At 36.6% G+C, this 14,218-nt stretch overlaps 2 protein-coding genes across 4 annotated transcripts; one reads left to right on the top strand and one right to left on the bottom strand.

Moving 5' to 3' along the window:
* Positions 1-469: 469 nt before the first annotated feature.
* On the bottom strand, positions 470-5,502 carry LOC124410697 (PX domain-containing protein kinase-like protein). Of its 3 annotated transcripts, XM_046889272.1 has the most exons (10): positions 5,120-5,502; positions 4,586-4,774; positions 4,317-4,413; positions 3,738-4,162; positions 3,407-3,583; positions 3,115-3,326; positions 2,765-2,957; positions 2,507-2,663; positions 2,106-2,150; positions 1,092-1,230 (listed from the first exon to the last, which is right to left on the bottom strand). In XM_046889272.1, the coding sequence occupies exons 1-9, from the start codon at positions 5,219-5,221 to the stop codon at positions 2,134-2,136; spliced, it is 1,569 nt and encodes a 522-aa protein (XP_046745228.1). In that variant the 5' UTR covers positions 5,222-5,502; the 3' UTR covers positions 1,092-1,230; positions 2,106-2,133. The 3 variants fall into 3 exon arrangements, with proteins under 3 accessions (XP_046745227.1, XP_046745229.1, XP_046745228.1); XM_046889271.1 differs by lacking the exon at positions 2,106-2,150 and having other exon boundaries at positions 470-1,230; positions 5,120-5,501; XM_046889273.1 differs by lacking the exons at positions 2,106-2,150; positions 5,120-5,502 and having other exon boundaries at positions 470-1,230; positions 4,564-4,726.
* Positions 5,503-6,397: 895 nt separating this feature from the next.
* Positions 6,398-11,846, top strand: LOC124410296 (RING finger and CHY zinc finger domain-containing protein 1). The gene is made up of 6 exons (XM_046888551.1): positions 6,398-6,774; positions 7,135-7,359; positions 8,936-9,253; positions 9,404-9,682; positions 9,800-9,890; positions 9,964-11,846. The coding sequence occupies exons 2-6, from the start codon at positions 7,228-7,230 to the stop codon at positions 10,041-10,043; spliced, it is 900 nt and encodes a 299-aa protein (XP_046744507.1). The 5' UTR covers positions 6,398-6,774; positions 7,135-7,227; the 3' UTR covers positions 10,044-11,846.
* Positions 11,847-14,218: the final 2,372 nt, after the last annotated feature.

Below are 14,218 nucleotides of genomic sequence, written 5' to 3'. Positions count from 1 at the left end.
TAGAAACATTATTTTCATCAGACATACATCTATTACATAGAAAGAGAATGATTTCACGTAACTAGTAACTATATTTCACACCATACATACTAATGGTACTCAGTAACGTATATTTACAAAAATTCATATGCTCACAAAAAGCGAATCAATGCTGTATTTTATATATTTCGATTGTATCTATTTTTTTCTATTATCAGTGAAATATTGGTCAAGAGTCTCTAATTGTAAGTTTTATCTAGATTCTAAATTGTGAAAGGAGCCAATGACTTTCTAACATTATTCAGATCTCGTTACAGCTCGATCCCAGGTAGCTGGACAGTACATGAGTAGGTAAATATATTACAGTAAAAGACAAGATATGATATTTTGTTTTCCTAAAACTGTTAAAGGTAGTCTCAAATATATACATATACAAATAATTTTCTTGAATTTAACGATGCTGGTTAGCAATAAGTTTTCATTTTTTCAATGACTTTTCAATACCACTGACATTCTTAAAATCGCAAGAGACAATTTAGAGAAAAGTATAGTACGTCATAACTGATCGGAGTTTCCAAATTACTTTATCTCAAAGTGCCATCGTTAAATACGTGTCAATTGATTAGTACTCACCTCACTAATTTTCCTTATGATATGAAAAAAAAATAAAAACAGACCAATTTGACGTCAATATAACATTAGTCATTGGTAAATATAACCATGCTCTTTTTTTTTATATAACACGATTTGTTCTCCGAAGTATCTTAAACCAAAAAGGGCAACGCAGATACTTGCTTTGGAATGATACGACTTGGTTTAAAATAATAATAATAATCGTAATCATAATAAAATATACATTCTCACTTGTTAGCATCAACTCGATAAGAGAAAAGGTACGACTTTTATGCGCAATTGGTATACAGCTTCCTCGTAGAACAATCACGTCTATATTATTTCTTACGTATAATGTATATCAATACAAACATCTGAAGCTGTTTCACTGCTGAATAATCAAGTCCAATACATCATCCAATTACAAATATTGTATTCCGGAATACCAACTTGAGTAACTTTACAGATTACCATTAGCTACCTTGCGCAGGTTTGCCTTATTGAAAGTGCAGATGCTGCCTAGTAAGGCTGAGCGCTCCCCTGAGTCATCTGTAACAGGCGATACGGTTGGCATTGGCGGTGGTAGTGGAGCGGTAACAACTTTTCCTTTTGTGTTCCCATTGTGAACATCCACCGAACCTTTGAATACATGATTATTACATTTTTCATTTGCATATCAAAATGTTTCATCAAAAGAGGTATTATTATCTATACTTTCTATACACTTGTGCTACCATTGGCAATTTATTACAAGGCAAAACAATATTCATTACTGGCTTTCAACCGTCGAAGCATGCCACAATTTCACTAGTAATTCATTTCCTGCTTATTACAAAATTCATCCATTTGATATCAAATTACAGTAAAAACTGTATGATGCAACTTTTCCGACTGGCTAAGGCGATGTCACTAGTGTTTCACTTCCTACTTATTACAAAGTTCATTCATTTGAAATCTAATCTAATTACAGCAAAAAGTGGATTATGCTGCTTTTCGAACTAGCTAATACTAAGAACACAATCTTCTTGCAGTTTTCATCGCACTATTGGAATTTTATGAAAACCAAATTCACCACAAGGATTGTAATTAATAACAATACCAGAAATTGGAAAGATTCACGCCACCAGTATAAACCATAAATGAATAAAGTGTATACATGCAGTTGAAAGGCAATGAAAGTATTGACTGCACGGACTTAATGCAAATGATGTGAATAAAGCTGTAGGCTAAGGAAATCTATGAAATAAAATAGATCTCATTGCGCCTAAAATTTTAATCATATTATTGAGTTCATTCATAAAAATAGAAAATCTACAGTTGCAGAAAAAATAAAAAAATTCCATTTTGTATGACTGTCGTTCGTTAAGCTGTATTGGTGACCTCAAAAGATATCCCTGCGATGACATGGAAACCAAATTCTAATATACTTGATGACAAAGAATACATATAATACTTCAAAGTAAGCATGCAAGATATGAAGATTGAATAAATAATCTGTTAAGATTATGACCTACGTGATAATAATGTACGTAGAGCGTGCCATCAACTTTTGTGTCCAGCTGTTCGAAAGATAAGAAATGAAGAATTTCTGCATTATGCACTAGACCTATGACCATTGATACTTATTTATCTTTAAACTATCGCAAGAATCTGTTGGTGTTTTTATCAATGATCAAATTTGTTCATTTACCCTAACCAATGGCATGGCTGCATGCGGTGTGCTGCCACAATATTCTATACTCAATTATATATCATTTCGTTGGACTTTTACGCCATGACGTCCGAGAAAAGTGACAACGCCCGATTATAACCGGTCGCATTAAATAGCATTAAAATTAATAACAGATTTTAAATTACAATTTTGCTAATCAACTATATATTCTGAGTAATTATAAGTAATGAAGAGATAACTCACTGTGTGATGGAGGTGTTAAAGTTCCAGCACTAGTTGCAGTTGACGTACTAGTTGGGCTATCAGATCGCTCAGGACTCTTTCCATTCATTTGTTTTATCCCATTTGTACCCAATTGACTTGTCGAACGTTGTTCTTGTGCTAATTTTTGCTCCTTTTTCTAGAGAAAAGAAGAATTTCCATTATCGAATCATTATTCTATCCAATAAAACAGTCTTATTTAAATTTCAGGTGTACAATAAGTTGTTCTCTCTGATTTACCAATTTCTGTTTACGTTTCTTCATCTCTTCCTCAGAACTCATCATTTCCTGAACTTTTACTAATCTCTTCTGATGTCGGGCAACCTTTTGCTCGTCTCTTAAACGTAACTCGGCCTTACTGATCGCTTCCAATAATGCATCCTTCAAATGACTGCTGAGTTTGAAATGTGGCTTTTCCAAAGTATTGAGACCCCTGCAGACAGAACATATTTGTCGGATATTAGGTATAACAAACTTAGAAACGCTCTTTCTCAGACCGGACCCAGGTTTACATAATTATCTTTTCAGCTGTTCCTACTAGAAACTTCACTTCATGCTTGACACTTTCTCTCATGTAAAACCAAACAGACCTGCATTTCGATTGTTGGAAAAATGGATGATCCAGCAGCTGTGCCACAGTGGGCAAATCCTGCTTCAATGCTTCAGGAGACAGGATCAATTCTAAGAGATTTTTCAAGTTTGGATCACTGTGAGAGAAATCCGAGCACGTGGCCTCAAGCAAAGGCCGTCCAAATGCCATTTCATATACAACGTGGCCAAATGAATAAACGTCAACTTGAACCTGAAATATATCAGTGAAAAAGTTGATCATGACACAAAATTTGCACCCTCACAATCACTGGGTAAAAGTATACTCTATACCGTAGCATATAATTTTCGTCTCTGAACAACATATGGTCTGTAAAATGCGGGTAAACCCAGCAGCCCATTTTCTATATCCAATAGTTTTGCCCCCGACGGTGTCAAGATGACATTCCCGGTGTGAAGATGTCCGTACGGCAGCCCCTTCTCGTGTAAAAAGACCAATGCATCCAGTATCTAATTTGGATTTGAAAAATAAGACTCATTCAAGTTACTGAAAATTTCTTCTTCCTGTGCCCAGTTATATTAACATCCAATATGTAAGTGTTCGACTTAAGTTTATACTTGGCAACTGATTTATTAAATACTTTGAGCTAAGATCCTTAGTTACCTGGAAGGCATACGCGGAAATTTCCTGAACGCTCAATGATTTTGTTTGCTTAGGGTTCCCATATTTCTTAATGAATGGTTGCTTCGGCTTGGCATGGCATAAAATATCTCTTAATGTCCCATCTGGATAAAAATTTCTAACAGTCAAAGCACCATTCTCAGTTACATGCTGATGAACTATTGGTTCTATGTAGCTATGACGAAGTGATCCTAAGCTCTTGAAAACCCCATGAACATCTTTGTCCTGCAAATGTTTGTCAGGACCGAATTCTACCCAAGCTAATAATAACTCCTGCTTTGGACTCTGACGATTTTTAACCATGTAATAATGTTTTCTCAATCTCCATCCCATGTCTGGTATTGGTTTACCAACTTCATAATTCGCATCGCTACGTAATGCTAATGACACCTGCTGCAACGCGACCTCTGCAAATAGAAGAAATCGTAATTGTAATATATCGTCGTAAAAATAAAGTGAACAGGGAATAAGTAAATCTTTCCCAGTCTTTGGGAATTGATAAAGTGTCTGCTCCCAGCCATGAAAATAGAGTATCTAGTGAAAATCGTTCTGTGATCCTACCATGTAAAGGCGCAGTGTAATTATCAGGGTCCAAGAATTTTTTCATAGGCAGCGACGATGCCAGTATGGGATTCATTAGAACCGTGTTAAGATATTTCTGAAAAAAGAGTAACACAAAAGTCAATATTAACAATGATTGAATTACCGTTTTATATATTCATTTCTAGTAACCATAAATTTTCTTCTATTCCCTTGATAAAGTTGTAAATTTCATTTACATATTCAAGATGCCCCAGAATAACACTACCTTGATCAATCAGAAGACACACCTGCAGAGCTAGTTGTCGTTGAGCTATGAAGTCTGGTTCCATATTACCAATAATACGTTTTGGTGGCAGTGGCAGCGAAATACCCGACAGGCACAGCGCCCCGTTGAGTTGAACAAAGTCATTGTATCGTCTACTAACCCGCCACGATTTCTCTGGCAGTGGGCCGCGCTGTGTTCTGATCACATATTCCTATTAAGAAAAAGACAGATAAAAGCTGTGATTGCGAAACAGGATAATTACATATAGATTTCCTTGTTCACTTTATAGTTATCAATCATTATGTGGCCTCTTTTTAAGTATGGAACTTTCTCAACGACTGGTTTTAACTATTCGTGAAAGAGACTGTCGAGAGATGAGCAGGCGAGGTGGAGGGGAAAATACAGTTTCAAAGTAGCGATATAGAAAAAATATGACGTCAGTTTGCGGCTCAAAATAGAGAGAATTGCAATGTAGATATACTCGCAAATGTACGTTTTATCAAAGTGTCCCACTGTGTATAGGGTAGATTGAAATTGGTTATTTCGTTGATCGTACCGTGTGCCCGTCGATGGTTCTGGCATTTTCAATAACGCTGCTGAGCTTCTCGGTGTCATCCAGGAGCACTTTATTTGTATATTTTCTCTCAAATATAGCCATTGATTATTAATCAAAGAAAATACGGTGCCCGCGGGGGGCGTGATGCGATTTACGGTCCCAAAGATACCGCGCGGCTCCATACATTCCGAGCTCTTGCCTCATTTCAACATTGGCTCAGACTGTTTAGCACTTTTCAATCACTGTGCCCCGATCTATGGATATATCTTCGAATTGATAACACCCCTTTATTTGTCAATTATACACAGTGAATGACAAACTACGACGCACACGTATAAACCCACAGTATGACAGCTACTGCCAGCAGTCAGCAGTGTCACCTAGAGTCCCTACAAAAGAGTGTCACTTCTGCTACAGTCCCGCCCCACAGTCCCGCCTCCAGGTTCACCGAAATAGAAACGCGCGGATAACAATTTTTTAATCTCTTGAGCGGTCGGTAAAATAGGGCACTGTTATTACCTAACGCAACCAGTCATGTTATTGTAACACAACAATGCTGAAACGGCGGTTTTGAATCACGATGGATTAAATGAGGTGGGTCCGGCTTCCTTGTTTGCGTGGATACAAACTGTTCCGAAAGACATTTTAAATTTTCCCTGATGGTGGCTTCCCGGCCCATTCCACACCCGGAACTTTAGTGAATTTCCCGATAATTTCCAACGTCATTTCTTTCGTAGTGAATAAGAATATATTTCATCTATCGATTCGAACCATGATTCGAACGAATTATTGATATGTCAGAAGTTTGAGGCGACATGACTTAGGATGCGTTTCGAAATTAGTTTCCAGTGCTATTAGCTATCTCTTATCTCTTTTGCACTGCTGAGTTTGTGACTAGCTCTGTCTCTGTTCTAGGGAGTTTTCATCGCTGCCAGCCAGTTTCGGAACACACCCTTAGTATATTTTAGCCATCTTCCTCTTTGCCCATTTCAGAAAACTATAGATTAGCAAATATCACTGTGACTTCAAATACATACTGAGGATGCGTTCCGAAATTAGCTGGCAGCGCTAAAAACTCCCTAGGATAGAGGTAGAGCTACCCACGAACTCGGAAGCGCGAAAGAGATAAAAGATTATTGACAACACCGAGAGCCAATATCGGAACGCACCCTAAATTATCTCAACTCTTGAGTAAATAATATTTTTTAGTAACTTCATTTACGCAACCGGATGTTTATGTGTATATATAATGACGGTATCAGCCAGGCGTCAGAACTTCCGCTTTAGGTTTCGGCTGTTCGTCGTCCGAGAGAAGTCCGTCCCTAAAAACTTCTTAAATAATATTTGTGGCAATAATGCCTGACTTAATAACACAACTTGATTCGCGGTGATTGTAATGCGGGAGAATCTTTAGCGGTAAGTTTTGTAGCTGATGACGGAACAGTCATCGCAGTAATTGGATAATCGGTCAGAAATGTGTCGGGTAACCTGTCAAGCGAGTGATATTTGTTTTGGTGTATTCCGTATGCGTGTAAATGGTGCGGAGAAATAACAGGTTCTCTGCTCATTAATCGGACAAGTGCGTATTGTGGGTAAATAAATATTGTGACGCAGAGGTTTCACTCAGATTGGATTGAAAAGGCGTCAAAAAACGGGTAAAAATTTGTTTTATTTTGACCTTGTCAGTGTGAGTTGCGAGGGACGGCTGTCGTGTGAGAGCTGAAATACACAGCATAAATAATTGTTGCAAGGCTTTCATTTTACTATTATTTCTATCCTTCTCCGTTGTATGTTGTAACATTCCGTTAAGGGTTTCATTCAAGCTGGATTGAAAAGGCTTCGAACAACAGGTGAAAATTTGTTTTACTTTGACCTTGTCAGTGTGAGAGCTGAAATACAGGGTACATACATAAATAATTGTTGCAAGGCTTTCTTTTTTACTATCGTTTCTTATTCCCTTCTTCGTTTAATATCTATCTGCAGAGGCAAGGACGTTTTTTTACCCCCTCCTTTAGCTCTTGTCTCGAATTTTATCACAACCAATCATTCACGGTGTGTTAATAATTTAAACAAGCAAGTGCAGCTTTGTGCTAATTATAAACTATATAATGGAGGACAGTGATGTCAAGCAGGTTGAAGAATCCGAGTCTAATAACGAATCTCCGAATGACGGAAAGTCCGATCAAACAGACGAGGCTAGCGTCGGTTGTGCACATTACAAAAGAAAGTCCAAATTCGTGGTAAGTTTTATTTATTTATACTCTCTCATTCTCATCGATATATTAATTTTCATCCAGGTTCTCCATAGCGAATAAAGTATGCTGAGAAATTTGCGCACGTGCTTTGTAACTTGGTAGAAAAATTATTCGCCAATACATTTTACTGTTGAAAATAATATACTTGTATTAAAAAAATTGTCACTTAAGAAGTTACGGAGAGTCTAGCATACGTGCATCTATCTACCTTATCAACGTTTAACCGACTCTCGTGCAAATATGAATTCTTGGTAATAAACACTGCTAGAGCGGCACGTGTGATGTACGTGATTTCGATAGCTTTTAAACGCATACAGAGCAGGTTACCGAATGATGTTTGATTAACGACGCATCTACTTTCGTCCATTGTTCACCACCTTATATGCTTCTAGAAACCTATTAGAATAGTAATATCATGTCGAAAGTGAAAGGCAGTAGTCATCAGTCGCTCTAGGCGAACACGAAGCATTTTAAGATGTTCGATTTAACTGATTGACATTTACGAGGTTGAAGTTTGTAACGTTAATGTAACGATACATTAGCAAAAAAAAATAAAAATTGTCATATCGCAACTTTACAGTTGGCTGAAGTTTAATACAACGTAATAAAGTAAGATATACTCGTGTTTTGGAAACTTGACTTCTGTAAAATTGTTGAAAAATTTTATAATAATAATTTTAGTTCAAGAATTTTTGTTAACATTAAGAACTTCAACCTCTTTGTCATTCTTGGAAATAAAAATTTACTATTCTTTCAAAGATATCAACTCATAACATCTTTAAACCCTTTTTTTCTTATTCTGTAATATATCTGACTATTTAACTTCTATTCAAATGAATCTCAATCTGTCCAAACAAACAAACAAACAAAAATCTTTACTTTTTGAAAATTCAGTGAATGAAAAAATTTTTAATTCTCAGAGAATTGCAGGTCAGCCAGCCAACCCTGAACCAGAACATTGTGAAGTTGTTACTCGATTATTCTATAAAGGCAATTATTGGCCAGTGGTGCTCAATCTGCTGCAACACGATTCAATCTCTTTTGCAGCCGAGAAATATAATTTTCTCAATCCTGTAACTGTTGCAGTGAATTCACTGAAGTTACGACATCTGTTTTTCTAATATTAGCCAAGTAAACTGTAAAAAATCATTGGGTTTTACAACCACTAATCGTCGTTCTATAATCTGACGAGTTACCCTTGGTAAAAATAACCAGACTCTTATTATACTTATAGACATTCTCTATACTTGGAAATAATTAGTATTCCATTTAAACTCCTCCCTCTACCTTGAAGCCTAACACTCTTCGGGGTAGGTATACGTGTGAACCTTTACAGTGGATCAATAAATCATGTATTTATCGCTGTTGCTGAACATGAGTGAAGGTGCACTGCTGCATGCCGTGTAATCTATAATCAGCAAGCATTTACAAATATAGAAATAATGAAATATAATTTCAATTCAGGATTATTACTTTTCCCTGCTTAAATAGGCTAATTCTTGATTGAGATAATAATATAACGAATAACGATAGTCCAATTAATTTCTTTTTCATTTTACAGACGCCATGCTGCAACAAGGTTTATACCTGCAGATTTTGTCACGATGAGCAAGAGGCCCATACCGTTAATAGGAAAGAAGTAACAGAGCTCATCTGTGTCCTGTGCGATACTCGTCAACCTGTGCAAGCTACTTGCCAAAAATGCAATTGCAGATTTGGGAAGTACACGTGTCTAGAATGCAATTTGTTCGACGATGAAGATAAGAATCAGTATCACTGCGACGGATGTGGGATTTGCAGGGTCGGGGGACGCGAAAGGTTCTTTCACTGTGCCAAATGCAATATGTGCTTACCAGTACAGCTGCAGAATGGTCATAAGGTAAATAGGACACAAAAATATTACATAACATGAAAAGGTTTCAGCAAAGGATCTTGCAGTCATTTCTTATTCGCAACGCTTAACTCGAATCTGTATTGAGGCAAAATACTTAAAAGTAAATAAGTATTGTAAAATTTCATTTTGTTTCAGTGTGTTGAAAATGTTTCACATGCGAATTGTCCGGTTTGCTTGGAAGACATTCACACAAGTAGAATTCCATGCCACATTCCCGATTGCGGACATCTGTTACATCGTACCTGCTTCGAAGAGCTTTTACAGTCTGGTCACTATGCCTGTCCAACCTGCCAGGTATCTCTGCTGGACATGTCAGAACTTTGGAGATTCTTAGACAACGAAGTATCTCAAACACCGATGCCTCCTGAGTACAGAGATTATAAGGCCGATATATTGTGCAAGGATTGTCACGAGGTTAGATGTTATTGATTACCTATTGCCGATTGACGATGTATGATTTTTTTGATTGCGACAAATCTTCCGACAATCAATTTCTCCCATCTCATCAATTGTTTTGATTTATCGCTCCAGGAGTCCACTGTCAAGTTTCACGTGGTTGGCTTGAAGTGTTTAAACTGCGGAAGTTACAACACATGCAGGATCAAAGGGTCTCCGTGTCCTGGTAAATATTGCATACACACCATCAAATCAAAAAACTTGATCGAATGAATCATATGGTCTTTTGCCCCTATCAGATCCAGAATCCTTGGATGTTGCGGCTGGCGGAAGTGGTACAGGAGACGAGGAAAGTTCGCAAGACCATGATTCTCCGTAATGTGATTGGTTAGCAATATTTTTAAATGAAAAGATGCAGCTCAAATTTTCACGATACAGTACGTCAAATTGAAAGCCTGCGTTAATTGCACTCTCAATAGTAGGGAACTGTGTGCAACGTGTGTGATTTTATTTGAACAACATTGAATGAGTAATTGAATATAATGAATATTCTGCAAGCCACATGCAGCTATTAAGTACCTAAATTTTAAACTGTAAAATACATGCATACTGTATGTATACTATAAACACTTAGTCTTGCAGCTTACATAATTTAATGCTGGACAGAAAAATGTTTGTCAGATTATAATCTAAGTCGACTTTCACGATTTGCCTTCTTAAAAGCAACCGGCACAACATCGAGGAATGTTTGAATTTATGAATAACGATTCATAACACAAAGATTCTCTAGTTCGAAAAACGTATTATTACATTTTGAAACGTACATATTTATCTTTTAGTAATTTTTTCAATTAGGCAGCAATTCTCGCTATTTATAATATGTTGTTATTCTATTTCGTATTGATTAACGTGCAGCGCATTTAAGATCTTTTAGAAATATGTATAATAGTAACCACCATTGTAGCTATATATGAATGCCGGAACTAAAATAATCTAAATACTGGCTTACCTTTATTAGAGTTTCTCTTTAATCAATATATACAGCTGTAGGTAATATCTGTATTACAATTGGTATTCCTATACTCAAATTATACTAAGATATGTAGAACTCTGACGAGGCATCGAGGCTTTAAGTTGAATTGGAGATTGATTTTATTAACTAAGACAGAGCATAGAACAAATGCTGTTAATAAAATATAATTTCGTCAAACATTTGTCCGAAAGCCGACAATATGTAAATACATATGTAGTACAATTAAGTCTATAAAATTAGCATGAGTAATTTTCTCATTGATACCAAAAAGAAGTAGTTGTTTTGATTAATGATATATTTTCTCTGCTTTTCAAAGCATTGAAAATGCCGTTAACTACATGAATGACGTTGTTTTGTCTTCAGAACACGTTTTGCTTAATTTTAGTGATCTATTGTTATGCATTCCCTTGGCTTGCCATTCCTAATTCGGAGCATTTGAACTAAAATCATGTTTCTTGTTAATATAATTGAAGAATTTCCATCCATGTGTTATATACCTATATTTTTATTTCTCTAATGTTATGAAATTGCTTTTGAGACATTCCTTTTGGGCATAAACCTATGTTTATACATATAGGGCCAAGTTGACCGGTTATTTTTATTCTTATGCAGGTCTTAATTAGTAGACTAACAATTTTTAGTTAGAAAATAAACAATCTTTGTACTTTTTACGTTCCAAGACAGTATCAAATAATCAAACTATTACTGGGAAATGAAGGTCACAGCAACTGTGCCTCTTAACCAGATCACTATCATGTTTGAAAACCAGATACACTGTGCGTTAAATGTTGAGGTTTTCTGGCTGCCCCTGCAATGTTGATTTCATCCAATTGATGTCACTTATCTTGTGTACAAGACGCAGCTTGTATTTCAACCCGTTCAACTTACACAACACAATTTGAATCACCGTCTTCTCCACACAGTTGGTTCTTGAATATTGTTGTTCCTTTACAAAATTGGTCTTTTCGGAGTGAAAATCACTATTTCAGTGATTGCGGAATATTATCAGGGTAGAAAAATATTATTTACCACAATAATTTGCCAGGGATTTATTTCTAAAATGGTAAATTTTACATATGTATAATTGCTGTAAATAAAGATGCGTGATTGTTTATCACGCAAGAAATAAAGTGTGACATGAATCTTAAATACATGACTACAGGGAGATTTATTGTAATGTAATCATGAATTGAAGTTTCTGTACGAAAAGAAATTATGAATTTTATATTTGCACACATGGAAAAAATCTTGAATAATTAGACTTTATTTCTTTCCGATAGGTCTATTTATCTCAATTTTTGTTCAATTGAATTGAGGAAAAAAATATGATCTCATTACAATAGATTTCTCTGCTTTATGCACATAGAAATATTTGACACATGTACCGAATTGGAGATGATTTGGGCTACAATGGTACATACATGTACTTTGCAAAGATGTACTAATGATAATCGGCTGGAAAGGGTTCAATTAATTCGTTGTACCAATGATTCTTGGTATCCTTATTGATCTTTTCCCCAATACATCAAGCGTATAAGCTAGGTGTCGTAACACATTGCGTGTGTTGAACTTGTTACGAAGATTTTCAATTGGTGTGAAGTGTTTCGACGCAGTATTTCTCCGTACTGAATCCAAAGATTCCTTAAACTTCTATTCATTATTCCACTCACTCGAAAACGGTGGTTGGAATAAGTCGTAGATATCATGTACTCTATTCAATAATTTGTATATGTGTGCGCATATTTGTCAGACAAATGAACGTGTGATTTTGAAACCGAATAAAACGTAGAACCTTTGTCTTACTACTGCATACTTCACCTCACACTTGCATTACAGATATCCCATGAGCGTTTGTCTCATAGGTTTTAACACCTGCGAATGTGAGTCCGCAAATGTGCTATTTTTGTGGGAGCAAAATTCACTGCTTTGACATCGATGGTACAGGCATTTATAATTGTTTCCTTGAGCCGATTAAACTTTGGTTTTGATTTGTCGGTGGATAAATAATCCAAACAACTTGTCAAAAAAAGAACTTGAAAAAGACCACTGGAATATCGTCAAACTAGCAGCTTTATGAGTAAGTTCGAATCCCAAGTGATACTACTGCGAAATCACGTACACAATGCGTACAAAACCGGTTTTTCTTTGTATTTTGTGATTTGTTATAGTGTACCGAAAAGCACTAAACGACAAGTTCTTGTGGAAACTGATTCGAAGAGCCAATTGCAGCGCATACTCCCAAAAATTGATTTTTTATCGTTTCTCAGTGACGAAAGAATCTGATAAAGCTACGTTTTTCTGCTTAGTATTTATCCGTTGTTGGCAATACTTGGGGACGGTGCGCAGTCAATTCTTCTCGAACAATGACGTCGATATAGAGTTCCCACGAATTTGTTTCTGTGTTTTTCGGAATCGACACGTACAGCAGAGTAATAAGGATAAAGATCTACAGTTTTTTGGCAGTAACTTTTGATGCGTTGCTTGCAGCGTATTGGGACTGCGCCTGATCGATTCCTCTCGCGAAATTACGTCAGAATAGTGCCTCTAAAAATTATTTGCGGCACTTTTCAAAGTCGTCAAACACATGGGAAACAGCGTAGGACCAGCAGCAGAGAAATGGCGATGAGAATCTGCAGTTTTTCGGCTGTAACTTTACAGGTGTTGCTCGCAGCGCATTGGGACTGCGATCAATCGATTTCTCTCGCAAAATTACGTCGGAATAGTGTTCTAAAGAATTAATTGCAGCACTTTTCAAAGTCGTCGAAATTTTCACCAAAAATGCAAAGGGGTTAGCCTTGGATTTTTTTTGGCCGAAAAATCTTTTGTCTGGGAATCGATTATTATGACGCTTTTTAGACTAATTCGACGCCCAGGAACTCAGAAAACACATGAAAAACAGCGTAGGACCAGCAGCAGAGAAATGGCGATGAAAATCTGCAGTTTTTCGGCTGTAACTTTACAGGTGTTGCTCGCAGCGCATTGGGACTGCGATCAATCGATTTCTCTCGCAAAATTACGTCGGAATAGTGTTCTAAAGAATTAATTGCAGCACTTTCCAAAGTCGTCGAAATTTTCACCAAAAATGCAAAGGGGTTAGCCTTGGATTTTTTTTGGCCGAAAAATCTTTTGTCTGGGAATCGATTATTATGACGCTTTTTAGACTAATTCGACGCCCAGGAACTCAGAAAACACATGAAAAACAGCGTAGGACCAGCAGCAGAGAAATGGCGATGAAAATCTGCAGTTTTTCGGCTGTAACTTTACAGGTGTTGCTCGCAGCGCATTGGGACTGCGATCAATCGATTTCTCTCGCAAAATTACGTCGGAATAGTGTTCTAAAGAATTAATTGCAGCACTTTCCAAAGTCGTCGAAATTTTCACCAAAAATGCAAAGGGGTTAGCCTTGGATTTTTTTTGGCCGAAAAATCTTTTGTCTGGGACACGATTATTATGACGCTTTTTAGACTAATTCGACGCCCAGGAACTCAGAAAACACATGAAAAACAGTGTAGGACCAGCAG

This window comes from Diprion similis, chromosome 9, assembly GCF_021155765.1.
Source record: "Diprion similis isolate iyDipSimi1 chromosome 9, iyDipSimi1.1, whole genome shotgun sequence".
NCBI lineage: Eukaryota > Metazoa > Arthropoda > Insecta > Hymenoptera > Diprionidae > Diprion > Diprion similis.
The sequence above is the reverse complement of the archived record's forward strand: the minus strand, read 5'-3'. Positions and strand labels throughout refer to the sequence as shown.